This window comes from Lonchura striata, chromosome 12, assembly GCF_050655825.1.
Source record: "Lonchura striata isolate lonStrDom1 chromosome 12, ASM5065582v1, whole genome shotgun sequence".
NCBI lineage: Eukaryota > Metazoa > Chordata > Aves > Passeriformes > Estrildidae > Lonchura > Lonchura striata.
In genome coordinates, this window is record NC_140714.1 from 19,675,576 (window position 1) to 19,702,024 (window position 26,449).

At 45.6% G+C, this 26,449-nt stretch overlaps 1 protein-coding gene and 1 long non-coding RNA gene across 2 annotated transcripts; one reads left to right on the plus strand and one right to left on the minus strand.

The window, feature by feature from the left end:
* Positions 1 to 44: 44 nt before the first annotated feature.
* On the minus strand, positions 45 to 10,835 carry LOC146766292 (uncharacterized). Its single transcript, XR_014958192.1, has 5 exons — positions 10,587 to 10,835; positions 8,023 to 8,167; positions 4,241 to 4,368; positions 3,600 to 3,647; positions 45 to 396 (listed from the first exon to the last, which is right to left on the minus strand). It is a non-coding gene; the product is annotated as an uncharacterized LOC146766292 (long non-coding RNA).
* Positions 10,836 to 22,368: 11,533 nt separating this feature from the next.
* LOC110470668 (protein BUD31 homolog) lies at positions 22,369 to 23,434 on the plus strand. The gene is given in 3 exon segments (XM_085590775.1): positions 22,369 to 22,800; positions 22,803 to 22,936; positions 23,241 to 23,434. Coding segments are annotated over 3 exon segments (483 nt in total). The 5' UTR covers positions 22,369 to 22,502; the 3' UTR covers positions 23,292 to 23,434.
* Positions 23,435 to 26,449: the final 3,015 nt, after the last annotated feature.

The following is a 26,449-nucleotide window of genomic DNA, read 5'->3' on the forward strand; positions in this document are numbered from 1 at the left end:
CCAGAGCAACTGTGACCCGTCAGTTTTCTCCACCCCATGAAGTTGATAAATACACCTTTTATTCCTGGCATATTTAAAGCTGGTTTGGGCAAATTAAGTAACCTGAGCATGTTTCCTTGGCAAAGATGGCATTATTTCACATTTGCTCACCTAGCTGGGAGCAGCCCTGCCAGCTGTCCCTGGTGCCACCTCACAGAGGGGCAGGAGGTGCTCTGCCTGCACTGCCCTGCTGGGGCACACACTGGGAAGGGACCAGCAAAACACACCTCAGGCACCCTCCAGTGTCCTCATCCTCTCGCTTTTCAGATGCTCTTCAGATCACATCTCCTCCTGGTTCTCCTGGTCCTTCTCATTCCTGATGAACCCTTCATTTTCTTTATCCAAGTCAGCAGCCTCCTAAAAGGAACTACAAGAAAAGAGACATTATTTACCCTCAGTGCTGCACAGCAGAGTCCAGGAGCTGCTGTTCCCCCTGTGATGCTGCAGTGTCTCATCACATCAAGCACAGCTGAAGTGGAAAACTTGCTCGTCTTTCATGTTGATGCAAATTTTCCATAGAATTGTTCTTCTCATACAGATTTTTCCTGAAGTGACCCCAAGCCTCACTTTCTCTTCCTGCTGCTGGCTGGCAGCCTGAGACACCTCCTTGAAAGTGCTTCAGATTCAGGCTCAATGATGAGCCAAAAATTGACAATTTGCCCATGCCCCACTGCCTTGGTCTATATTTTTTTTTAAGGGGTAGAAGAGTAATTGTGATTTGTTAAGGGGATTTCTGATCTGCTCTTTAATTTTTCTGGTTTCTGACATTCTGGGTGCACAGACTCTGCCAGGGAGTGTGAGCTGACCCAGCAGCTGGCAGAGAGCTCTGGAATGTTACAACTGCCTCAGAAATCTCTCAGCTTGGTCCACAGGGCTCGAAGGAGGGGGTCAAGGCAGAAAATCCAGTGATTGCTGAGACTGGGCTGGTCCCTGGGCAAGTGGGAGCAGCTCTGGACTCTCCAGCACCAGGGAGGTGAGCACAACCCTGCCCAGCCTGGCCCGGGCACTGCCAGGGCTCCAGGGGCAGCCACAGCTCTGGGCACCTGTGCCAGGGCTGTCCACCCTCACAGCCAAGAGTTTTTTTCCTAATATCCAGTCTTTACCTGCTCCCTTTCCATCTGAAGCCATTCTCCTTGTCCTGTCCCTGCTGGCCCTGGTAAATAATCCTGCCCTGGGACACCACAGTGTCCCACAGTTTGGGACACCCAAAGCTTCTCCTGCCCAGGCTGAGCAGCCCCAGGCCCCGCAGGCTCTCCTCAAGCACAGCTGCTCCAGCCCTCTGATCAGCCTGGTGGCCTCCTCTGGACTGGGCCCAAAGCAGATCTGAGCAGCAGAACAGAAAATATGGGACACCACACTGCCCTGCTTGGGAAGAAAATCCCATCAGAGTATTCCATGAGTAATTCCATGTATGGTCACAATACAATCCCTCTAAAGCTGAGACCTAAAGCATGGTGAGGGTGGGATTTATAACAACCTATTTAATAATTTTTATGAATTTCCTTGCTAAAAGTGATGCTAAGTGTGCTCTGTGTTTGCAGAGAGCTCTCTCTGCATGTGCAGGGCAGTGCTTTGGGGTGAAGGATGGTGCAGAAGTGTTTGTGCTGGGCAGGGGAAGCAGGCAGATGCTCCAGGATGGGCACAGGGCAGCCTGGGGCAGTGGTGGAGCTGGTGCTGGAGCACAGAGTTGCCACTTCTGTCAAGCTTCACTCAGTCACTTTTTGCCTTTCTCTCAGCAAGAAGCACAGATGAGGGAGTCCCTGAGTGCAGGACACACAAGAAGACTTAAGCTCTGTGGGAATCCAGAGCTTCCCTCTGGCTGCCCTGGCAGGTCTGGGACCCTGGCAGGGGTCAGAACCCCCCTGGACAGAGCCCCCAGAGACACTGTCAGTGATCTCTGTCCATGGAAAAGAGTTTTCAATCTTACAGAATGAATTACCAGCTCTGAGGGTTTGATATCAGTAATAATTAAGTGTGGCATGGGTGCAAAAGTAAAATTTTAGGATTCTAGATGAGGGGTCCAAAGGGGACAAGATGGAGGAAATTGGGTGTGCCTTGTCCTTTTTCTCCTTCTTCATGCCCTCCATGTTTCACTGTGGTGTTGGCATTTTTCTGTTGGTTCAGGCTGGGGACACACTGTCCAACGTAGGTGACAGATATTGGCACGTTCTTGTAAATCCAGCCCAGGGAGTTTCTGGTATTTAATGTTTGTAACATCCCACTGAGGGCAGAGCCCCACACGCTGCCCTGCAGGACAGAGCTGGGCAGGGCAGCAGAACATGTGAGAGATCAACAGAATAAACAACCTGGAAACCAGCACAGACCAATTATGGCTTCTGCTTTGGCAGGGGGCTGACAGACAGAGACTTTCTACAATCTTGGGATCATCAATATCAGATTCCGACAAAGCTCCTGCCCTGTAAATATTTGTGCAGCAGACAGTGAGCCCTGTGCATCAGGGGAAACAGAAATTCTGCTCTGTTCTCCAGAGCAAGGGCAATTTATTCAAACCCTAATCTGTGTAGCTGCCACCAAAACCCAGCTTATTTACAACCAATCTCTAGAAAGAAATTGTTTCCTACCTGCCCTGGCATGTCCTTGCAGGCACCTTGCTCCTTGCTCTGTTGATTTATTATTTCTTCTTTTGGAAATGGTAAAAAAACATTAATCTGGGAATCTGTACTGGGCAGAAGGCAGGGTTGAAGCCCAATTATACTGAGATCGTTGTGGAAGGCATGGATAATTCAAGTTCAAACCCAAAGGTTTTTATTCAGTGCTGTAACTTCAGAGAGAGCAATTTTAGCTATGTTTTTAGCAGGAATTAGCGTATCCACACAGTCTGATCTGCAGTACCTGCATTTGGGGTCTCTCAGGGAAGAAGTGGACTCTCACCTTTAATTTAAGTTACTTTATGGAAGGTCTTGTCTCTTTTGTTGAGTAGAGAGTGTGCCAGGATAAGCAGAGCTAAACCATTTTACATTAATTCCTTCAACAGGAGGAATCTGTGATCTCCTCTCTCTTGTTCCACTGGGAGAGGAAAATTGCTCCTCTCTCAAATGCTGGCCAGATGCAGCTCTCGGAGCTGCTTTGCTCAATCCATGTTTTCACTGACACTTTTCACATGCAGCTCCAGCCCTCAGCTGACAATGTCCCTGTCACTTGTGCCATCAGCCAAAATGCTCCAATAGCTACTTTCTTTAGTGTTTCCTTAAATAGGGCAAGAAGTGCACCCCTCATTTCTTATGTATCAGGGTCTGGACATTTCCATAAACTGAACATTCATTAATAATATGCACTTTGTACTAGCTTTGACCTATTCTTTTTTTGTGTGTGCAGGAAAATTACCTGAATTAGTTCACTGATGAAAAAGAATTCTTCATACAATGAATATTTTCAAGGAGCTCAGGTTCCTATCAATATCACTCTGTTACTGACTTGGACGTGCTTCTTGAGTGTTGTTCCAGTGTTTTTGCCTGGCTTCTTTCTGGTTTGGGGTCTGATTTCTGGTTGTTTGTACCGCTCAGAGGGAGGCCAGTGCTTTTAGAAATGCAGGTACCCACCTGGATGCCTGCAGCAAACCAGAATGCTGCCTGCAGTTAAGGATGTCACTGTTAAAATAAGCAAATAAATTCATTTTAGATTACTTATTACAGCGCTTAAAGAAGTATTTTTTTTTTATCAGAATCAAAGCAGGCCACCCTACCTGGTCTCTTTTTACATCTCTTATTTTCTGGTCAACTTAACAGCAAACCCTCTTGATTAAAACATGCCCTATGCCCTCATTCTTGTAGCTTAACACTCAGCACAATTAAAAGTGAAAAAAGCAAATCCTGGATCTCTCACAGCAATTGCTGTACCTGGTCACTTGGACATTCGAGGATGATGCAAAGTTAACATTCTGTTTGCCTTTCTCACGCAGCTCCCACGCCCTTGGAGCCTCCATGAAACATAAATTGCTTTATAGAGGAGACACTGGAGAGCAGGAGCCAAATGTGAGCAGGGGAGGGAGCTCCCCTGTGACCATTACCTCACTGAGCAGCATCACCAGCCTCTCTCTTTTTCAGAGGAGAGCAATCACACCATATTGCTAAATAGAAAACTGGATCTTTTTGTACATCTGGGACAGGGCTGAGCCTGAAAATGATGCAGAAGTAATATCATTTTGGAGAAAAAAAGAACTCTCTTTTTTTTTTTTCCTTACCTCAATAAAGCTGATGACCGGAATGATTCTGATGGTTTGGGGTGAGCTGGGGTGTCAGGAGTGCAGGAGGGCAGCAGGAAGCACTGAACTGTTGGATTTATAAACTGCCCTGGAGCAACTCAGCAGCTCTGGAGAAGCAAAACCAAGAGAGGATCCCAGAGTGCTCCCAGTCAATAATTATTGTTACACTATGACACAAAATAATTCACACACAGATGCTGGATGTAAAGGAGGGAAGAAAAGAACTAAAAGAGAGAACTTTATTTTCTAACTCTATAATATAAAGTAACCTAAAAGTGACAGTGGATTGGAGGGTGAAATTGCCACCTCTCCAACCACACTATTTAAATTAACAGTCTAATAATTCTTTCCACCCGCTATGAAGAATGTAAAACCACCATTACTTACATGAACAGTGTAAAAAATTCAGTAAAAATAAGCAAACATCAAAAAGTATAGAAAACCTTTAGAAAAACTTTAAAACTCTCAAAAGAACAGAACAACAAATTACACCTGGGTTAAAATGAGGATTTGTGGGAAAGAAATCTGGGTTTGGTCTCTCTACCATGCCATACCCATGGATGCCCTGCTTTATCCAGCAACAGAGTATTGGATGTTACACTGGTCAGCGTGGCAAGCAGGGCATCCCATGGGGCAGCAGGAGGAACACAGAAAACTGGGATTTGGAGAAATTTATGCTGGATCAGGGCTCCAGACTGGCCCGGCTGTTGGTTCATGCCCCAGACACAGGAAAGGCAGCTCTGCAGGTGTTTGCCTTCCTGCTGCAGGTCAAGAGGCAGCAGCAGAACAAAGGCACTCCTCGGGGCTGATAAGGACCCGGTGCTTTGTGGCTGGAACTGGAGGGGTGCTGGGAGCTGGGGGGCTGATAAGGACCCGGTGCTTTGTGGCTGGAACTGGATGGGTGCTGGGAGCTGGGGGGCTGATAAGGACCCGGTGCTTTGTGGCTGGAACTGGATGGGTGCTGGGAGCTGGTTTCGTGGCGGGGGGAGTGCCCGGCTCCATCCCCTGGCTCCCTTCCCTGCTGCTGCTGGGGCTCGCTCCAACCTGTGCACAAGCTGGGGAGCTTTGCTTTCTGCAGGACTTTGAGACTCCAATCAAAATTAAAATTGCAGTTATATTTCAGAGCTAAGAATGGAACCACTTAGCAGCAATAAGGACTTTATTTTCTGCAGTCAGATATTCTAACCGTGCCATCACCTCGGAGCCAGCCCTGACATCTCAGCACAGTGCTCCTTGCACAGATTCAGAGAATTCCACACAAAGCCACAGAGCCCTGAGGCTTTTAGTGTGACTTTAGGGGGGTCATTCCTCAGAGACAGGTAGGAAGTGAAGCCAGTTGTGGGTCGGGAAGGTTGTACAGCACCATAAAAGCACTACACGGGTGAGAATAGGAACTTTTTACAGTTTTTGAGTTCAAACATGCAACAGCCTGAACTTTTTTAACACCTTCCTTGCTGTTTGTAACACAAAAAATAGAAGATCTGGAAAAGGATGAAAGAAATACTAATTAAAATGAGATCTCCCCAAGCTCAAAGAACAGAGCAGAAAACCAATTTATGGTATAAAAAGCCTCTGGTCATTCTGAACATTTAGATTCCTCCATGCTAGTGTTCTTCCTAACAGGGACAGCAACTGTGAAACCCCTTTTCTGGTCTGGTGGGGACACTTTGGGTCTCTGTGCAGGACTTCAGCCACCTCCAGCCAGTGGTGAGGCCCCTCAGACAGGAGGAGGGTACCTGGGAGATGTGTGCTCAGCTGTGCCACTTATTTTGTACTGGGAGCAGAGCTGAGTTCCCACCAGGGGTTAGCGAGTCCCAGTTCCACATCCCCAGAGCGAGAGCTGGAGGAGCTGCAGGGGCTCTTTGGGCACTTCGTGACCCCAAGAAAAGGCAGCTGGAGCAAAGCCGTGTCCCCAGTGCCACTGTCCAGGTGGGAAATGTCCCTGCAGAGCTGCCAGCCCTGCCTGGGCTGTGGGCTGGCACATCCCTGTGGCAGGGATCATCTCCAGCTCTCTCCGAGTCCCATCAGGACAGATCTGTCCAAAATCCCCTAAAAAACACCGAGGGAAGCTCGCTGCTCTGAATCCCCATGGGAATAAATCACACAGGCTCCATTTTCCTAGTGGTGGAAAAGCCCATTCTTTATTCACATAACTCCTTTTTATACAGTTTTACAGACCTCGTGTGGGACTCCAGTTGGTCAGTAGCTTTTTGCCAATTACTTTATTGGTTATTAACAAACTGTTATTCTGTATTGATTGGTCACTCAAACCCCTGGGGATATGTGCAGGGACAGTTCCTTGGGAGAGACAGTTTTCATTTTTATCTAAGAGTGTAAAAATCTTGCTTTGTTCAGGACTTTGAGACTACAATCAAAATTAAAATAGCAGTTACATTTCAGATCTAAGAATTCAGCCAGTTAGCAACAATAAGAACTTTATTTTCTAGAGTCAGATATTCTAACCGTGCCATCACCTCGGAGCCAGCCCTGACATCTCAGGGGTGACTAGCACAGTTTATACAGGTGTAAGTTGTTTTTCACCCAGGAAAGATTGTTTTGTTAAGGAGCTGCTCACACCAGGATTGATTTCACACAGGAACTTGCAAATTGCTAGCTTCCCTTAGAAGAAATGACAGGTTAGGTACCGACAGAACAGAGCTTGATTTTATGAGGCCTTTTTCTTATAATTTTTTCCACTTTACTGCAACAAATTCCATGCTGAGCACCCCTGGGCAGGCAGAGCTGAGCTCTGGCAGCTGCCATCTGCCATGGAGGGCAATGCCAGCTCCTCTGGAGGCACCTGTGGGGACACAGGGCTTGCTCAGAGTGACTCATTGATTGCCCAGACCATTCAGGCTGTTTGACACTGGCTATAAATCCCACAGGACACCTGCCCCTAAGGCTCTTTTCCTGCAGGGAGCTGCAGCCCTGGCACGGTGCTGATCTGCTTGGCTGCTCCTGCTCCCCAGCCAGGCTGGCACAGGCAGCTGCTGAGCCAGGCCAGCACTTGGGGCAGCTCTGTGCTCTCCGTGCCCAGAGCAGATGCAGAACCATTCCTTGGTGAGGTACTGGGCACCCTTAGATGTGAATGGCTGGGGCTATTTTTGGGCTAAGAACGATTTATTGCTCAGATAAACATCAGTCTCAGAGGCTCTGAGATTCTAGAGGATCAAACATTTGGCCATAGCTCACAGTAGTCACAAGTGCTTTCTTACATGGCAATACAGAACTTTCTAACCCAACAGAGAGTTGCCACAGAATTTATTTTGCTTTTCTAACCCATCACCTGTACTTACTTGTGCTGCACTGCAGATATTTTTGTCCAATGGCTTCTGTCTCACTTGCACACAAATGCTTCTGTTATAACTTCCAAACTCTAGCTCGCTCCACACAACCACACCCCTACACGATAAACCCTTCACCATCTTATCAGTACAGGTTCTCACTTACTTAAGGCATATTCTTGCTTACAACTGTAGAAACACAAGTGTTTGATTTTTCTGCTTAATGTCTGTGTATTGTATTTTTACATCTGCCCAAGCTTCTTCCGAGGCTGCAGATCAAACTCCTCAGTGTCTGTGGAAGTTTCTGTTTCCCTGATTCCCACGTCACACCAGAGTGAAGCTTTCACCTTTGTGCAGTATTAAATCAGAAAAGTCCTTCAGTTAGAGGCGTTCCTGCATCTCTGTGTGCTGCAATTTAATATCCTGGATACTTTATGGTGTATGCAAAGAGCAAATACAGCAGGAGCTGAGGTTTACCTTGCAGAGGGAAATGCTGACAGCCAGAGCCAAGGTGACCTTCACAAAGTCACTGATTTTTGCACGCTCAACCCGTGGGGTTCGGGGCCATTCCTGTGTCTCCCACGCCTGCAGAGACACCGGGAGGGGAGAGCTCCTGCAGCACCTGCAGGAAGGAGAGATTTGCTTTACAGGGGCAGGGAGGAGGGCAGGAGGGCTGACCCTGGGAAAGGGTGACCTCCAGCCCCCAGGGCCTTGTGCCACCTTAGCACTGGCCCAGTCAAGCTGGGACAATGTCTCCCACAGCAACCCCAGCCAGCCCTGGTGAACCCAGAATCACCAAGGGCTGCTTCCCCTCAGCCAGGCAGGCTTTGACAACATGCCTGAAAGTTGGTTAGAAATAGCAAAGGTTCAGCTTTGAGCTCAAACAGGGCACCAGGGAGGGTAAATCCTGCCAGTGCCAACTTCCCAAGTGTTCTCACAGGGGGCATCCAGAATGCCAAGGGCCTTGCTTGATGCTCTAGAGGGTTTGGTTGTCAGAGATCCTGAACAAAACACTGATGTTCTGGTATGAATCCAAGATTTCTGGCTTGTTTCTAGATTACAGACTGGCCTGGGAAGAGTTAACAATAATTTCCCTGCTGCCCTGCAGGAAATTCTCCTGCAAAATATCTCCAGGCAGCTAGAAACAAATACCTGCAGAGGTAGAGGAGCATGGGAGCATCTGAGGAGCTCTGTGCAGCTGCAGACAAGAGCAGCAAATTCCTCTGCTGGCTGTGTGTGAAGCCAGTAGTGGCTGTGGCACAGTGGCATGGAGAGTTGAGGGTTCAGGATCTGAAGTCATTTTTTCAGTCACTCTGACAGTGACAGAACTTTATTTCACTTTCTCTACTTTAGTCAAATCCTTTTCTACTCTTTAGGAAAGTTTCTACTCTTTAGAAAAGTTTTAGAAAAGTTTAGAAAAGTTTTCTACTCTTTGGAAAAGGATTTGAATAAAGTAGAAAATAGAAATAAAGTTCTGTCACTTTCTCTACTTTATTCAAATCCTGCATCACAAAGGCTCATTAATGCTTGAGCAAACAAAAGCAAAGCAAAAAAACTCAAAGTGCTGAGCTCACTGGTGGTAAGGGAGTGCTGGAGCTGGCATGTCTTGGCCCTGGACTAAAAAAATTCCAGCTGCAAGGGCACAAAGAACGTGTGGGAGCTCTTGCAGCCAGGTGCCATCCCTAAAGCACAGTGTGCATCTGCCTCAGGAGGATGCAAGGTGCTGCAGCTCATTAGAGAGCACAGCTGCACATGGAATGGGCACTCCACGTTTTGGGATGGTTTTGGAGCCTGTGGGGCTGAGCCAGTGTGGTGGCACAAGTGGCTGTGCTGATTTAGGGACACAGATGCTGCTCAAAAGCACCTCGAGCTGTCGAGCCCACGACCCAAAGGATTTTGTGATGACCCGTGGGCTGAGGCCTGGGAAACAACACAAACATTCCCAGCTCTCACCTAAACCTCAACCACAGAAGAAGTAAAAAAAAACCCAAAAGTCACTGTGCCAAATCGAGCTGCATTTCACATTTTGCTTCCCAGCCCCAGGGAGCCAAAGCTGACCCAGCAGTGAGCTCCAAAGGATGAAACCAAATAAATACCTGCTCAAACCAAAGGCACCAGCAGCAAGCAGTTAATATCCAATTCTAAACTGGAGTCTCACTTCTTGGAAGTCATGTGGGGGCTGTCCCCTGCACAGAAGGTTACAGAGGGATGTGGTGTAATTGCTCTGGCACTGCTGTGACCCAGCTCTGCTGGGATCACTTCATTCACCACAACTCAGGGGCTGAGCTCATCTCTGGGCCTGCCCACATTAGGGCATGGAACTGGAAAGAAATTCCTTCAAACTCGGGCTCAGTGCTCCCCCTATCTCAGAAAAATTGCTCATTATCAGTCGGGCGAGGACGTGCCACCTCCACCTTGTGTTTTGAATTCTGCCTGGCTCACTGGGGAAGGCTGAGGAATAACTTAGGGTTAGTTGTATGAACAAAGTCACCTCCTTTTTCACTGTGCCAGCTGGTTGTCATGAACAAACAAAATTTGGTTGTTCATTAATATATTACCCAACTGAGAATAAAAAGCTTTGACTAATTATTTTGCTTTTTAGGCTGTTTTCTTTGACATTCCCATGGAAATATGTTCATTCAGCTGGCGATGTGTAAATAAATAGAAGAGCACAACCAAGCTGTAGTGACTTCACTTGCACAAGTAGATGTGAGTACTTGAAAACAAAATTTTAAGTGATTTTTGTAATGGGAGCCTCAATTATACACTGAATGGAATAATTCTAATGCCTAAATCTCCAAGTTTTGTCAATTTACATTTTCTGCCATTTGCTCTGTTCTGAAGGGTCACAGCAGGATCATATTTAGAATAATAAACTCAAAAAGGCAGCAATTGTGAGCATTTGGTATTCATGAAATGGAGAAATGATAACTGGTACTTTCAAGGTAACAATTTGAGATGCTGCAACTTTTCCAGACAGCACAGAATCACAGAATATTCTGAGTTTTCCATCAGAAAATGTTGATTCGGTGGAAACTTACTGGACTGCTTCTGGTGGATCCTTGATCTAAGCCACTCTCTCCAGGCTGATGTGAAATGAATCCTGTTTCACTGATGCTGTGGGTGGCTCCTTCTTGCTCATTTTCTCCTGCAGCTCAGGCAAACAGCAGGTTCACCTTTGGCTCTCGAGGGCTGTGTTGGGTCAACATGAAGGAACAGCTTATTTTTAACAGGAGTTTTAAATACTGGAGCTCTTTCTTCACTCAAAAGGAACTGCCAGATGTGAGCACAGGGTTGTCAGTGCTCCACCCCAGCTCAGTGTGGGCTATTTCCCTGATTTCCCTCTCAGCTGACAGGACCAAGGGTGTATAAATTGGATTATTTCCATTTACATCACCAGAGCCTTCCTCTGGCACGCGGCTCCTGTGCATCCTGGGAACCTCACCGTGCATCCTCTGCTCCCAGGACAGCCTCTCCCTGTGCTCTCACAGCTCCCAGGAGCTCCTGATCCCCCTGGATGCTGCTGCCTGCCTTGGCAGTCTCAGCACAGCCACATCACTCCAGACTGTGCTCCTTTCTATGTCTGTTTAATACTGCAGCCACAAAACCCCTTATCACTTCCAAATTTACTGATTTTTGACATTGCCTGGGCTGCCTGAGGCTGTCCTGGCCCCTCCTGCTGCAGGGCTGGCTGCTTTTGTGTCCCTGATTTCCCTGTCCGGGAGAGCAGAGCTGCTGAGCAGCTTCCCTGGGCCTCATTAACTCCTGCTGCAGGCTCATATTTCAGATGCCAGTTACAGGCTTTGGTCATAATCTTCAAAGTGGTTAATGGATCAAGCCTTAGTTACATTAAAGGCTGAATTTTGATCTGTGAACCATCGTGACAGCTGCATTTCCTTGGGGCAAGGCAGATTACAAAGCCCAGGAGGAAGTATATGAAAGGGAGGAATGAGGTGGTCTTAACTGAGAGAAGCGAGGGATGGGAAAAATATTGGGAAGATATTGTACAGATCCAGACATTTCAAAGCTGAGCCACTGCAAACAGTGATTTCCCCCTGCATTCCAGCAAACAAACCTCAGCACCGTCCTCGAAACAAATCCTCAGTGAATTTTTCAGCTACAAATTTTGCTTTAAATGCAAAGTTCTCAAGCAGCCAAGTGCTGGGACATTTTTTCTCCCTCGTCCTCAGATGTGTGGCTGCATTCGCAGAATGCCCCAGTGGTAAGAGATTGTCTGGAAGCAGAACCAACAACAAAAATTACTGCAAAATATTCAGAAAGAAACAATCAAATGCGGATGAGGAGTCTCTTCTTCAAGAAGTCCTTTCTGTGAAGCTGCTGCTGAATACAGCGCGTTTACTTCTGAAGACAAACCAGAGTTTTTCATTCCCATTCTGAGCTAAATGAGTGCATTTCAGGCTCCGTGTTTATCCAAACACAAAGGTCCCACTGGTTAATCTCTGGTTTCAGCCAGCCCAGCGAAACTGGTATAAACACTCCGTGAAGGCTCTTGGCGGAGTTTTGTCAGCTCGGGATGCGTTTATGGCCACGAAGGAGGCGGTTCCTCCGCTCCGCTCCGGCCGGGCGGGGCGGACGCGCTCGGCGGACCCGGCTCTCCCTCTCGCGGCGGGCCCGGGCATCCCGGCCGGGACAGCCCCAGCGCCCAAAAACCTCCCGCCCCTCCTGCCCTGCCAGCGGAGACCGGACACCGGCTCTTCCTCCTGCGTCCGCACGTCCAGAGGGACAGCTTTACCAGGGGAGAGTTGCAAAATGCTCGGAGCTGTTCATTTGACAAAATGAGTTTGTAATCACTTTGGAATAATGTAACTGCTGAATTACCGGTAAACATTGCTGGTAAAGTCACTGTGGAATTGATAATGTACTGGCTGCTGGTATGGAATCACAGGAACACAGACTGGGTTGGGTTGGAGGGACCTCAAAGCCCATCCAGTGCCACCCCTGCCATGGCACGGACACCTTCCACTGTCCCAGGTGCTCCCAGCCCTGTCCAGCCTGGCCTTGGACACTGCCAGGGATCCAGGGGCAGCCACAGCTGCTCTGGGCACCTGTGCCAGGGCCTCTCCACCCTCACAGGGAGGAATTTCCAATTCCCAATATCCCATCCAGCCCTGCCCTCTGGCAGTGGAAGCCATTCCCTGTGTCCTGTCCCTCCATCCCTTGTCCCCAGTCTCTCTTCAGCTCTCCTGGCTTCATGTTGCCATAAGGACTTCAGTCCTGCCATCCCAAAGAAATGTAATTGCTGTGATTATGTTACTGGCTCTAATCTACTGGGATTTTTAATTTAAAATGTTGTTCAGAAAGGCTTGGTGCCAGGTGAGTCCTCTGCTCTCCTGCTCCACCCGGCGAGGGCAGAGGTGTCTGTTCCATTCAGGGACAGCAGGATGGTCAGAGGGCTGGAGCACTCTCCTATGAGAAAAGGCTGAGAGAACTGGGAATGTTCACCTGGAGAAGAGAAGTTTTGGGATAACCAAACTGTGTCCTTGCACTGCCTGGAGGAGCTACAGGAAAGATGGAGAGAGATGATTTACACAGGATGGAGTGACAAGGGGGAATGATAAAGAGTTTAGAACAGGTGTTAAGAAGAAATCCTTTCCTGTGAGGGTGGAGAGGCCCTGGCACAGGTGCCCAGAGCAGCTGTGGCTGCCCCTGGATCCCTGGCAGTGCCCAAGGCCAGCGTGGACACTGGGGCTGGGAGCAGCCTGGGACAGGGGAAAGTGCCCAGGGCAGGGGTGGCACTGGGTGGGCTTTGAGGTCCCTTCCAGCCCAAACCAGTCTGGGATTCCATGATCTGCCCATTCCATACTGTGCACATTCCCCAGTGCAAATGGAATCTGGCATCTCCCAATTCCTTCTCACTAGAGATGCATCTTGTCAGGATCCACCTCCTTCCAGGAGAGCACAGGACTCCAACTGAGCAATGGTGCTGACCCAGGGCCAGCAGTGTGCGAGCAGTGCAGGGCACTTCTGGCAGTGCCCTCAAGGAAAATGTGTAGGGAAGTGTGGGAAATTAATTTCTAGGGAATTTTTTAAGTTTTATATAATGTTTACATAGCATGCATTTGTATGTAAACTTTGAGACAAAATAAGCTGAAAATAGAATAAAAGTTTTTAAAACGCCTCTCAGTTACCCCATCTCTGAGTCAGAAAAAAGCTTCATCTGACAGGGAAGAATAAAGAATCCCCACAGAGAAGAGGATAAAGAACCCACAGGCTGGGACCTCAAGAAGCCCAGGAAGGCAAAGGTGGACAGCAGAGCCTCCTGCAGCACATTTTGGAGAGGCACAGCCAGGGAAGGCAGAGGTGGTGCCTGTGCAAGGTGTCAGCAGCTGGTTTGGCTGTGCCCTGCCCTGTGCAAGGTGTCAGCAGCTGGTTTGGCTGTGCCCTGCCCTGTTTCTGAGCACACTGGGCTCCCTCACTCAGAACCAGGGTCTGCCTCATCACGCCTGGGGACTCCTGGCCTGACTGAGCCCTGAGAGGAGGAGAGAGGAGCCCTGAATTCCAAGTGATCCCGAGTTCCCTTTGTCACAGTTATTCCCACTGCTTGTTAAACCACAGTGGAGGGTGGGAAAGCACTTCAGGAGAGCACAGGCATAGGATGAAGCATCTCTTCCATCCTGAGGGCCAAACAGGGCTTTGATGGCCTATTACATAACAAATCCGAACTGTAATTCAGTGTCAGGATGGAAAAAACTCCTGTGGTTATTTAGCTTTATTCTGGAGTCGTGCACCTGGCTTCAGGTTTGGGCTCCTCCTCTCTGATGAGGGTTTTTCCTCCGTGTCCAGGAGCAGAGAAGTGCCCAGGGTCAGGCAAGGACAGGTGACAGTGCAGGGGCCATCCCTGCTCAGCCCCAGCAGTGCCAGGTGGACACATGAAAACTGGACAAAACTACTGCAAAGTTCATCCTCTGCACATCTATTCCTTCAAACCACTGACACAGACATTCTGGACATCCTGCTCACATGGCTTGCATTAAAGCATTGTGAAATCCCAAATTCTAGTGCCAGATGGTTTTTGGATTGCTCTGCTTCTGTAAAGGGTTTAATTTGGGTGCCCAGAAAATGTAAAATACTCTGGTAATAGCTTTAGCAGGACTACACAGCCTGCATATGCTTTATTCATCAGCCCTGCTGGCTGCTCGCTGCACGTTATATTCCCAGCCATGATAAAACTTCAAAACATGAATTCAAATTTACTGACTTCCCAGAACAGACTCTGCTCTGTAAAATGTTTAAAGGGATTGACGTGAAAGGAAATATTCCTGAAGACCTCTCTGCTGAGAAACCACAGGGTGAATAAAAATAGCTCTCTTTTTCCAAATACACAGCTCCTAGGAATGCCTGAGCCTGGTCCTGAGTGCACAGAGGGAAAAGGGGGAATGGGGAAAGGTCAAGCATACAGCTCTTGCTTCTGCCTGGAGCTTTCTGCTTGCTTCACTCGATGAGCTGAATGAGCCTTTTAGCTACTTTTAACAAGGATCACATTTTTCAGATGATCTTTTCTTGGTGGAACAGATGAGCACCAGGAGGATAAATCCGGAGTTAACCTGGAATGGGATCTCTTGGAATTCACACATCCCGTTCTCTGTGGTACCAACAGGGTGGAAAGGGCCCTTGCACTTTCTGAGTTTCATCCTGCATGGACCACTGTCCCATCGTGTACCACAGGGATCTGCCTCGTCATTATTCAAATATAGAATTGCTCCCCTGATCCAGTCACACTCCCAAGTGCAAAATTAGACCAGTGGCTTTGTAGGATATAATATTGAAAGGAAGCTAGATTGTATTTAAGGGGAACTCTCCTAAAATTACCCCTCAAACAGGATGTGATTCTAGTTTTTTTAAATTTATTCGAGGTGGGAAAGCCAGTGAGTGGCTAAAGGAAGTCTTTATCTCAGTATCCTCTTTTGTTTTAGAAATAAATTTGTTGTTTTCAGGGGCAACACAAAAATAAGGGCATGACATATGGACAGTGAGTGGTCTTGTTGTCAGAGAAATTACAGGAGGAAGGCTGATTTGTACAGAGGGATTCCCCTGGCTCTGCTTAACACCTTTTAGCAGTTTTCACTCACCCATTTTCCACAAGTATTTTTTCCCTGAGTTTCTGTGTAAAACCCAGAAAGAGAGATGTCAAATAGAAAAACAAACCAGGAGTTTTAGATTTGATTTTGACAAGTTTAGTATTGCCAATGAGTCTGTGTTTCCACTTGTACTGCAACACAGAGACAGAGCATCACTGGCGTGCAATTCATCTGATCAGTCTCCAAGTACTCTACAATAATTTTCCTATTGAGTTATTCTTTAAATAACTAAATAATTTAAATTAAATTAAATTTAAATAATAATATTTTTCCATTTTCCTATCGAGTTATTCTTTAAAAAGAAAGGGGAACAAAGCAAAACCTGGGAGTTGAGCAGGCTGTGAGATCCCCACAGCAGAGTGGACAATTTTAGAGGTTTCCAGAGGTCTCCTGGCTGTGAACACTGAGCTCTGCTGCCCAGCCAGGTGAGTCTCAGCTGCTACACCTCACCGGGACAGCTGAAGCTGCTGCTGCCAGCTCAGTGTGCCCTTAGACAGAGCTCCCAGGGAGCTGGAGGAGGGGAGGAGGAGGAGGGACACCCCAGGGCTTGGTGCTGTGCCCAGGGTCACTCTGGGGGTGCCAGGGTGGAGCCCTCACCTGCGTGCCCAGGGCTTGGCACAGCTCACCTCCCCTCCTGGGCCTGGCTGGAATCCAGAATGAACCATCAGGACACTGGGATGGGGAAGCAGATGGAAAGCTGAGCATTGCCTGTAGCTGCAGGACACACATCTAAAGGGGTTTTAGGATGTGTGCTGGCAGAAATGCACTGGAGCAGCCCTTGTTTCAGAGGAGTGGACAGCACAGAGCATTGGTGTGAGAAGTTTGTTACATTCCCTACAACCTAAAACAGACAAAAACCTTGTTGTTTAGTCTGTGCTGTATCTGTGTCCCACTTTTTACAACTGGAAGGGCAGGAGTTCCCCTGTTTTCCTCAGTCCCATCTCTCCCAGTGCCCCCCTGTCTCAAGGCAGTCCAGGACTGACAGAGCACTATGGATTATTTACCCATGTTTACCTCTGGAAGGCTCTGGGGTGGGCTGCTCAGGACTCTCCCAGATTGTAATAATTTTCATGCATTTTTTAAGATTAATGTGTCCCCCTGCATGGTGAGACACACTCAGTTAACATTGAGACAACCAAATAAAACTGATTTGGCCACTTCCAAGGATGACCCTTGGCTCAGAAGAAGTTCCTGTGACTTTTTCCCTGATAACTCCAGGGATAACTCCTGTGCTTCAGCGTTAGGAGCTGCTGACAGCTCTGGTTGCTTGTGACTCCTGAGTGTCTCACGTACAGAGCCTGGCAATGAAGATGGCACAAACACACTGTCACCACCTGGGAAAAGGTTCTGTGACCTGTGTGGCATCACACCTGAGATCCATCACACAGACAGGACAGAATTCAGTTACCCTGGGCAAGCTTTGGCTCTCCGAGCCATGAAATTGTCCTTTCCCTTTCCTGTAGTCTCCTTGTGCATCTCCCAGCTTTTCCAACAAGGTGAATGCTCCATCAGGAAGCAACCCTGACTGACTCCAAGGAGGTGGGGAAAAAGCAGCCCTGAACTATTTCACTGAAGGCTGTTGTAATTCTGTCCACGAGGTTCTTAAGTTAAGGTTGTAAAAACAAACTTAATCCTAGCACATCCCAGTTTTGATCTGTGTTCTAATGTATTCTAATAACTGTGTTTTCTGGATGAGTTTTTTCTAGGAATTCACACGCTTCACCAACACTCTGCAGCTGTGGCTGTGCTCAGGTATGAGGAAGAATTAACAATTTAATCACCAGCACTAAGGGACTGGCCCAGAGCCCCTTTCCTGCCTTTGTAGCAGGAGGTTCCATCTCATTAAATGAAAATTTAATGGAGTGGGCTCAGACATTCCCTTTATACCTGTGCAGGGGAAGAGATCCCTGTGGCCAGCAGGTGAGGAGCAAGGAGCTGTTTGATGAGGTTCTTCCTTCAGCGTGACAAGCTGCCCAGACCCCCTTTGTGGAGCGCAGCCCCTGAGCTGCACCGTGCACCAGTGACCCCCAGAGCCCCCGCAGTGACTCCAGCACCCCACAACTCATTCCCTGCAGCTCAGCTCCCTGCTCCCAGCCCAGCTCCGAGTTTGCATTGCTCACTGGTGCTCCTGCCCACAAACCTGCTCGTCAGGTTGGCTAATGAGTCTGTTTGCTCCTCAGCGCTGCAGTGTCAATGTTACTCACTGCATGAACCCTGGGAACAGCGGAGGCAGCAGCCAACACCCAAGGTCATTCCCAGCTCCAAATATCAAAACACATTCTTGAGGCACTTTCCATTTGTTATTGCTTCTATCACTTCTCCCAGTTTGCAGCTGACTGAGAGCTGCTTCCAGGAAAATAACCAGAGCAAGATCACGTGTTTTATCCTGGTATACACTGAAGACAAAAATAAGTGATAATTTCTGAAAAATAACATTTTCCTTCTGTAAAGGAAAAAAAAAAAACCTAAATAATTCTATTTATTCTTCAGTTTTCAGGGACAGCTGATTTTTCTAATTTCACATACAACCTCCTTTTCCCTATCTTTTGCTAGATATCAGTCTTGTGCCGTTTTCAGCCTCCCATGGATAAAACATCCTTCTAGATGACTTTTTTCATTAGTGTGACTAACCTTGGAGACAGATATTTATGATATAATGATGACTAGGCTTCCAGCTACCTGAATCTTAAAGGAAGAATTTTTCAAATAAGACTTTAATATGAAGCACGCCTGTTAAAGCTGGTGATAATATCAATAATATGAGTCTCAGATGAGTTATTGCACATTTAACTACTATATTATCAAAATAGGATAACAGTGAGGAAAAACAGCCATACTTCTGAGCAATGTCATGCTTTATACCTCATTTTATTGAGTAACAAACGCTGGAACCAAATGCCATCGTTTTCTTAGGTGACCCTATCTGCTTTTATAGTGTTGTCATGAATTCCAAAACAGTCCTAAATAATATATGTTGTACCATCCACCAGGAATTAGGGATGTTTTGAAAGCCCAGTGGCTGCAGCTCTGAAGCTTATACACACCATTTGATAAACTCTGTAAATACCAAACCCTGTTTCTCTTCTTCTGGGGACGTGGCACCTGGGGACACAGGGCAGTGCTGGGTTAATGGTTGGATTTCATGATCCCGAAGGGCTTTTCCAACCTAAATCATTCCATAATTCTTTGATTCAATGCCCATGGTGGTGTAAAATTGGTCAAAGAATCATGAAGCACAGGGGGGAAAATGCCTTTAAGGTGAAGCCTCGTTGCTCATGTGTGGGGTAATTCAAACAGCATTTCCACATGTGCCAAAGGATTTGGGTTTACTCTGATTCCTCCATCGATCTCCAAAAATCGCTATTTTGTATTAAAAATTCATCAAGGGTTTGAATAAATCAGCTGAGACTCCATCTTCTTCATGCAGAAAGCTGAATCTATTGTATAGGTCATACTTTATAGGGTTATCAGAAGGCACTGTGTCTTATTTTATTGGTTGACAACATATTTACACCCAATTTATTGGTCAGTACACGGTAGTTTGCCTATCTATCAAATGTCTGTGTTTTTAGTTCATTTACATTTTTTTCTACTGCGTCTCATGGGACAAATCCCTTGTTATTGTAGGTGCATTTGTTTTTCACCCCCAGAATAGATTGCTGAGTTAATGAACTCTCACTCAAAACAGCTCCACATGAGAACTTGTAACTGCTCTTAGAAGAAGTGACAGGCCAGCTTTGGCAATTTAGCAGAGTAAGGCCTGATTTCATAAGGCCTTTCTTTTATAATTCTTCTATCTGTCCATAACAGCTCAACCTTTTCACTAATTTAAAAAAGGCTTGTATGTTCTGATGTGGAAACAGCTCGCTCTTGTGAGGGTCTTATTAAGGTTATCACTGGTTATCTATTAGATATGTCCATGTCTCTTAGGGAAATAGAAATAAATGGCTATTGTTTTAAAGTACAAATCGTTAATTCCCTTTTCTTTTTGTTTTAAAAACAGCAAACATGACTCTTGCTAAGAACATGAAGGGAATAACAAAACAAAACAATATATGTAGTGAAACAAGAAACTGACGGCAATCAGGAATATGTCAGGTACAACAATTAAGAATATTTCTGACAATATACATCATTAATAACACATGTGCAATTGGATGATTATTAATCACTAAAATACTGTACCACCACCCCAGAGTCTACAAAAGCTGACAAACCTCGATTCAGTGAGGACTTGGATAATTATTTCCAGATATTAATTCCCAAGCTCACTCTAAAAATAGGTTCAGCTGTCATATATAAAGGGTCAAATTGCCAAATCAAAATGACTTGAATCTAGTTTTGATGCAGAAAACATCTGGGTTTATTGGCAAATTCTCCATCCAGGTAGAGCCAAGGCCTGGCCACCACCCAGGCTCCAATTGGGAGGGAATTCCCGAAACACATTTTAAAACAAGGCTCTTAAGAATAGCAGTTATGAGTGAAGGCCTTGGGGTTAAAGACTAATCAAACCATCTAGTAGTTGGATCCCTCTGAAGATTCCTTCAAGATAGAGATGCTTCAAACACAGCAAACTGCTGGAGTGCTTCTGTAATCATAACTGGGAAAAACCACAGGACTAGCAGTTCAGAGGAGGCTTTCAACAAAGCTCAGATATCGTTTCTTGGAACTCTGAAAAATACTTAAAATTATGAGACAGCATTGGGTCAAACCAGAGACAGTGCAGGGACCAGCCAGAGAGCCCAGCTGGTCTAAGAGATGCATAAGCAGCTAGAGAACAACAAAGAAGGATCTTGAAATGACACAAATCTTTTAGATAATTACACAGAGAGATGTTAAAGCATATAGGAAGCTGGCTATAAATACAGTAATAGCATCTTATGAATAATGCCTATTATAAAATCAGTAAATTCACATCATATAAGCAATAGACCAGCAGTAACCATCTTGGGAAGTTGAGCTAACACATTTCTAAACAGTCATGTACCTACAACAGCAAAATGAAACAAAGGAAAACACTAAAACAGCTTACAATCAACAACAGCCATAATGTAGAATCACAACTGACTCTTCTGTGTTATCTGTAGAAGACAAAACAGCAGAGATTGTAACGAGCAATAGAATCTTTGACAAAATCAAGGGTGAACACACTGAATCTTCTTTATCCACAAAAAAAGGTGTTTGTCAGTGTTTCATCACAGCTGTTTTACTCAGAGTTGTCTGATCTCTTAAAAGAAAACAACTATATATCTTACAATGTAGAAAAGTAACATTTAACTGTCTTAGACTGTAGTGCAAGATGTAACCAGGAGTATGTACTCTATCAGTCTGTTAAAACCAGGTGGGGGAGTGTTCTTTATCTCTTCCATGTCCCATCCCTCATAATTCTGGGGGACTATGCTCTGTTAATGGGCCACTTGTTAGAACCAGCTGGGCCAGTTTTCTTTATCTCTCCCACAGCCAATCCTCCCTCCAGGAGATCTCTGCTGTTCATGGCCACTGAGTGTCCCTGCACGGCTGAGAAAATTCCATCATCCATGGGGAGAGGCTCTGCCCAGGGGAGGAGCCGAGAATTCCTACCTGGATACAATCTGAGATTTTGGGATACCACAACAGCCTTTGGCCCCTGCATTCCCAGAGGAGCAGCTTCCTTCCCCCTGCATTCCCAGAGGAGCAGCTTTCTTCCCCTGCATTCCCAGAGGAGCCCAGGCCCATCTCCCCCAGCCCTGGAGCTCCAAGGAAAACTCCCCCCTTGTGCAGATCCTGCTCCAGCAGAAGCACAGCTGGCACTGCAGGAGGGCTGAGCCCCCCTGGGATGGGGCTGAGCCACCTCCCTGACACACAGGGGACAGGGCTGCTCTGACTCTGGCAGTGTTGTTTTGTATTTCTGCATTCTATTTCAATTTCCCTAGTGAAGAACTGTTAGTCCTATTCCCGTATCTTTGCCTGAGAGCCCCTTAATTTCAAAATGAGAATTATTCCAAGGGAGGGGGTTTACATTTTCCATTCCAAGGGAGGCTCCTGCCTTCCTTAGCAGACACCTGGCTTTCCAACCAAGACATTAACAAAATCTACAATAACTCACTTGAAACAACACTCACACTTGGTCAAAATTAATTTTAACAGGACAAAATGAACTTAATAGAACTCAGACCTAAAAGGTTATCAAATTAATAAAATGTAACTTAACATTACTCAAAATCTAACAATACTGGGGCTTAAATTTATGTAATTTACCAACACCTAATTTGCATTACATGGAAACATAACAGAACTGAAAATAAATCTCAACAGAACTGGAATAGAACAGGAAATAGTTTAAAGTGAAGAACAATTAAAAAGAACATTTTCCAAACTCAGTAACACAACTTTAACAGAGACTAATTTAACAAAATCAACTGAAGATAATTCATCCTTAATCAAATTAACAGAACGTATCTTAGTATTACTCAAATCTGACAATGTTGGACCTTAACTTTGCTTGATCTTATTAATAATAAATCTGTAGACAATCTGGGAACAGAATGATTTTTCTGGATTAAAAAGGGTGTGACAAATCTGTTGTAATTTTATGTAATGTAGATTCAGGTGTAAGGAAAGATTAAAGATTACTTGCTGCAAACACTTTTAGATATATAAATTTCTAGAGTTGTGCCAATAAACCAGGTGCATGATTAAAACAACTTTGTCTGCTTAAGCAGCAAATTTTTTTTTTGTGAGCTAATTATTTCTAAACTTTAAAGAACTACTGCAGATAAAATTCAAGGTTATAGGACTTAGTTAAGAACTTAAAATTAACTGCTGCAAATAATCTAGGGAGAAGAGGAGAACCGCGGGCTAGGAACGGGAACGGCCGTGATGCTGAGGGAGTGCTGGCAGCTCCCCGTGTCCTTTGGCCCTCTGGCTCCCAAGGCAGTGCCCCAGGTGAGGAGGAGCAGGAAGGCTCCCCAGGATGGCTGGGAGCTGATCGAGCCCACGCTGGACCAGCTGGGGCAGGAGGTGAGAGGAGTGGAGATGGAGCTGCATGAAGGGAAGAGGAACATGGAGTCCCTCTGGCCCATCTTCAGGATCCAGCACCAGAAATCCCGTTTCATCTTTGATCTCTTCCACACGAGGAAATCAATCAGCAGAGAGCTCTATGAGTAGTGCACCAAGGAGGTGACAAAAACCTGATTGCCAAGTGGAAGAAGCAGGGCTATGGGAACCTCTGCTGCCTGCGCTGCATCCAGACTCGGGACACTAACCTTGGGACCAGCTGCATCTGCAGGGTCCCCAAAAGCAAGCTGGAAGTGGTGAGCCTCCAGCTTATTCCTCTGCTCTGCAGTAGTTGTTCTGAGTTCTCCCACCTTGGGCTCAGCAGAGGGGGTAATGCTGTTCTTCCTGCTCATTTCCTCTCTCTTTGCTGGTAGAATTGGTGTCCAGTTGGTGCTGAAGTTACTGTCAGCTTTGGCATTCATTTGAGGCTGTTAAAAGTATGGGAAATAACACCAAACTGTGGACACCCTTCCCACCCAGAGCCATTCCCTGACTCAAGGTGTGAGCCTGCTGCTCTGGCTGTGGCTTGGCTCTAACACCCTCCTCATGTTTGTTTTTCAGGACAAAATCATTGAATGCACTCACTGTGGATGCAGAGGCTGCTCTGGGTGAAGACTTTTGCCACCAAACTTGTTTTTTGAACTCTGAGACACCTTCTCCTCCTCCTCCTCAATGGATTATGAGTGCAATTACAGGTACTCTCTGTGATGGGATAGTTCTGTATAATAATTAAAGCAGCAGCACGATCACCAGGATCATGCATAAATGGGGTGTGCTTTGGAGCAGGGTTTTGTGTAGCCATTTATTTTATAATAAAGCTTGTTTTCCTGGGAAAAAAAAAAAAAGGATTTTGCACTGAATGTAATTCTGAAGTCACACAAAACATGTAAGTGGGGTTTGCAGCCACTCCGGAGATCACTTGGGAAGCAAAATCATCAGGGGAAGCAAAATCTGCTGTGTGACAGTACAACATAGAAATAGCCACTCCTCACACTGAGCAGTAGAACTGGGGGTATTTAGCAAAAGAAGAAAGGACCTGGAAGGTGACAGAGCACTGGCAAATGTATCCTGAAAGGTTGAATGGAAGCCCCTTCTGCATTCAAATCAGAGTTTATGTGAAAGTGTTAAGTGTATGTGCCAAAGAGAGCTATTCCTAGATTCCCTATGAATGCACCACGAGATTTTATAAGTAATCAATTCAAAAAGCTGGAAAACAGAAGAAAAACATTTATTTATACAGAGAAGATCACACCTTTTATGAATTATGAACTATGCATTTATATAGCAGGCCATATGTGCTTATGAATAAATCCTTTTCTGAGACTCAAGACTTTGGTAGCTGTTCACTAAGTTAAACTTTACACATGTTAATAAGGAGAAGCCTAGGAAATGAAGATAGTTCCTTCCTAAGTAAAAGTCTTGCTTAAACCAGTGAAACCCCAAGACCTCAGAAAGGTTTTGCAATGTCCATTTGTATTTCTGGGACTGAAATCCTTAGAACAACTCGAGAACACCCCAAGAGAAGAGCAAGACCCAGCTGTGTGAACTGGGCAGAAAAAGCTGCTTCATGTGTTTAGGATGTTGTCACTTACCAAGAGCATTTAGGCTGAGGATTTTATTGTATTTGGCTGAATCAAACAACTAGCATTGAAAATGGTAAACATTATTGTAATTGTTCTGTATTGTAATAACAATTACCACTGTAAAATTATATGATGATACAATTATGAGGAGAAAATGGTTTAATTTCTATTTAATTTATATGGAGTTCACATGAAAAAAAGTCAAAGTAAAAGCAACTTATAGGAGTTTTCACCTGTAAATTTTCACCTTTACAATTCCAAATACAGTATGTTTGCACTGCTGGGGAACCCCACAGTATCTGGGTTTTTTTTTAACCTTTAAAACTGCCTCAGCTGCATTATTGCTCCAGCTTTGAGCCTATAACATAACTAAAGCAACTCTATTAACAACATATCTCACACACACACCTTTGTCACAACTGTGAATTGTGATATGCCTGTTCCTATGCTTTTCTACCTCTAAGACAGCCTTTCCATGACCTTTTACTCATCCTCAGCTTGTAGTTTCTCATGCAATTAAAGTGAGCCACACTTATTTTTAGCACATACAAATATTCTAGGAACTACAGAACTGTTTGTCATCTCTGTTGGTAAAGCCCGATTGTTTTCATTTGTTGCTTGGTGGAAATTACCATGGAATTCAGTTATCTTTTTGTTGCTGGCAGTGCTTACATTTCTTAGATAATTTCTCCTCTCCTGCGAGTTACTCCCACCGTTCCTTCCTGACAGGCCTATCCCTAGCATGGCTTTGCACAGCTTTAGGTGAACATCTCTTTTTAAAGTGTATTTCTCATCATAATTTTTGTACTTCTATGTATTGTTAAATGCAGCTGAAAGGATGCTGTCAGGTTTATATCCACATTTCATGAGGTGGAATAACCTCACTTAGCTCACTCTCCTGTATCCTCTGCACTATTTTGGGTGAAACACATCACTGGAAAAAACAATAAAGCAGATAAATCACTGCAATAATATTAACATAGATTTTTTTTTCCCATTAGATATCTATCTTTCTGCAGAGAATTTATGTCTGAAAGGAATGTAGCTATAATATTTTCCATTAAATTATCATGCTGCTAAATCTTTCTTGGCAAAAGTAGTAGTAAGGTGCAACAACTCAACTGCTTGCTTGACAGCTTATTCCAGGAATAATGTAGAGAGGAAAAAAAGTTATACTCATTCCTTCAGTAATGAGATGTTGAGGGGGGGCAAGGTTTTTAATCCCTTTTGCTTTGGCAGGCTGCAAACAGGACACCAGATGGGAGATATTTAATAAATAAACACTGCAAAGGCTCTGATCCACCTATAGCCAAGTCCTGACTCAGCCTCCTCTTACTGAAATCACTTGGAGCCTGGTCAAGTGCAGATAAAGAGCTCATTTCAGCGCTGGATCCCAGCTGAGAATTGCTGCATCCAAACTAGTTTAGGAACCTGCTGCTGGGAGCCACAGCAATGTGAAAGGACAAGGCAGCTTTGCCTTGAACTCTCTTCATTCAAGTCAGCCTATATCAGTCCATTTCCTCTGCTTCCAGCTCTGTAAAACTCAATAAAGCTGCTCCAGCACCTGGATGTCTCTGCTCTGCCACTGCCCTCTTGACATATTATTTTTCCCCTAAGACTCTCTTTCCTTCCCAGAGTTAACTGGAACAGTCATGGGGAGATGGCCCCTCAACAAAGTTGTTATAAATGAAAATTAGTCCAGCCAAATTAAAAATGAAATAATAAAAAAATTTATTTAGGATCGAATTCTCTCTGAGACAGCCACAAAGAAAAGGACAGCGCTGAGCCCGGGTTCGGCACTGGGTGCCTGACAGGAAGGAGCCTCTCAGCAGAGGTTCCCCTGGACACACACACCACCCTTTTGGACCCTGCAGTTCTTATAGGAAATTTTCTGCCCAAGGCCAGGATTTCAGCCATCTGCCTTTTCTTTCTATTCAGAGTCCCACATATTCATGAAGTTCTTTTCTCTGAGCCAGGGTTGAACAATCCAGGTCCAGGTGTGAACATTTTTTCCTGATGAGGTTATGGGAACCGTGGCATTCAGATGTATCAGCCCGGAGGACTCCAGCGATCCCAATTTGTACCAGGATGATCAGCTCCAAGGTGTTCCAGTATCGCCTTTTGGGACAGACCATCTCCAGACTAGCCACATGTATTAAATTTTAAATGAGGCATTGTCCAAAAAAA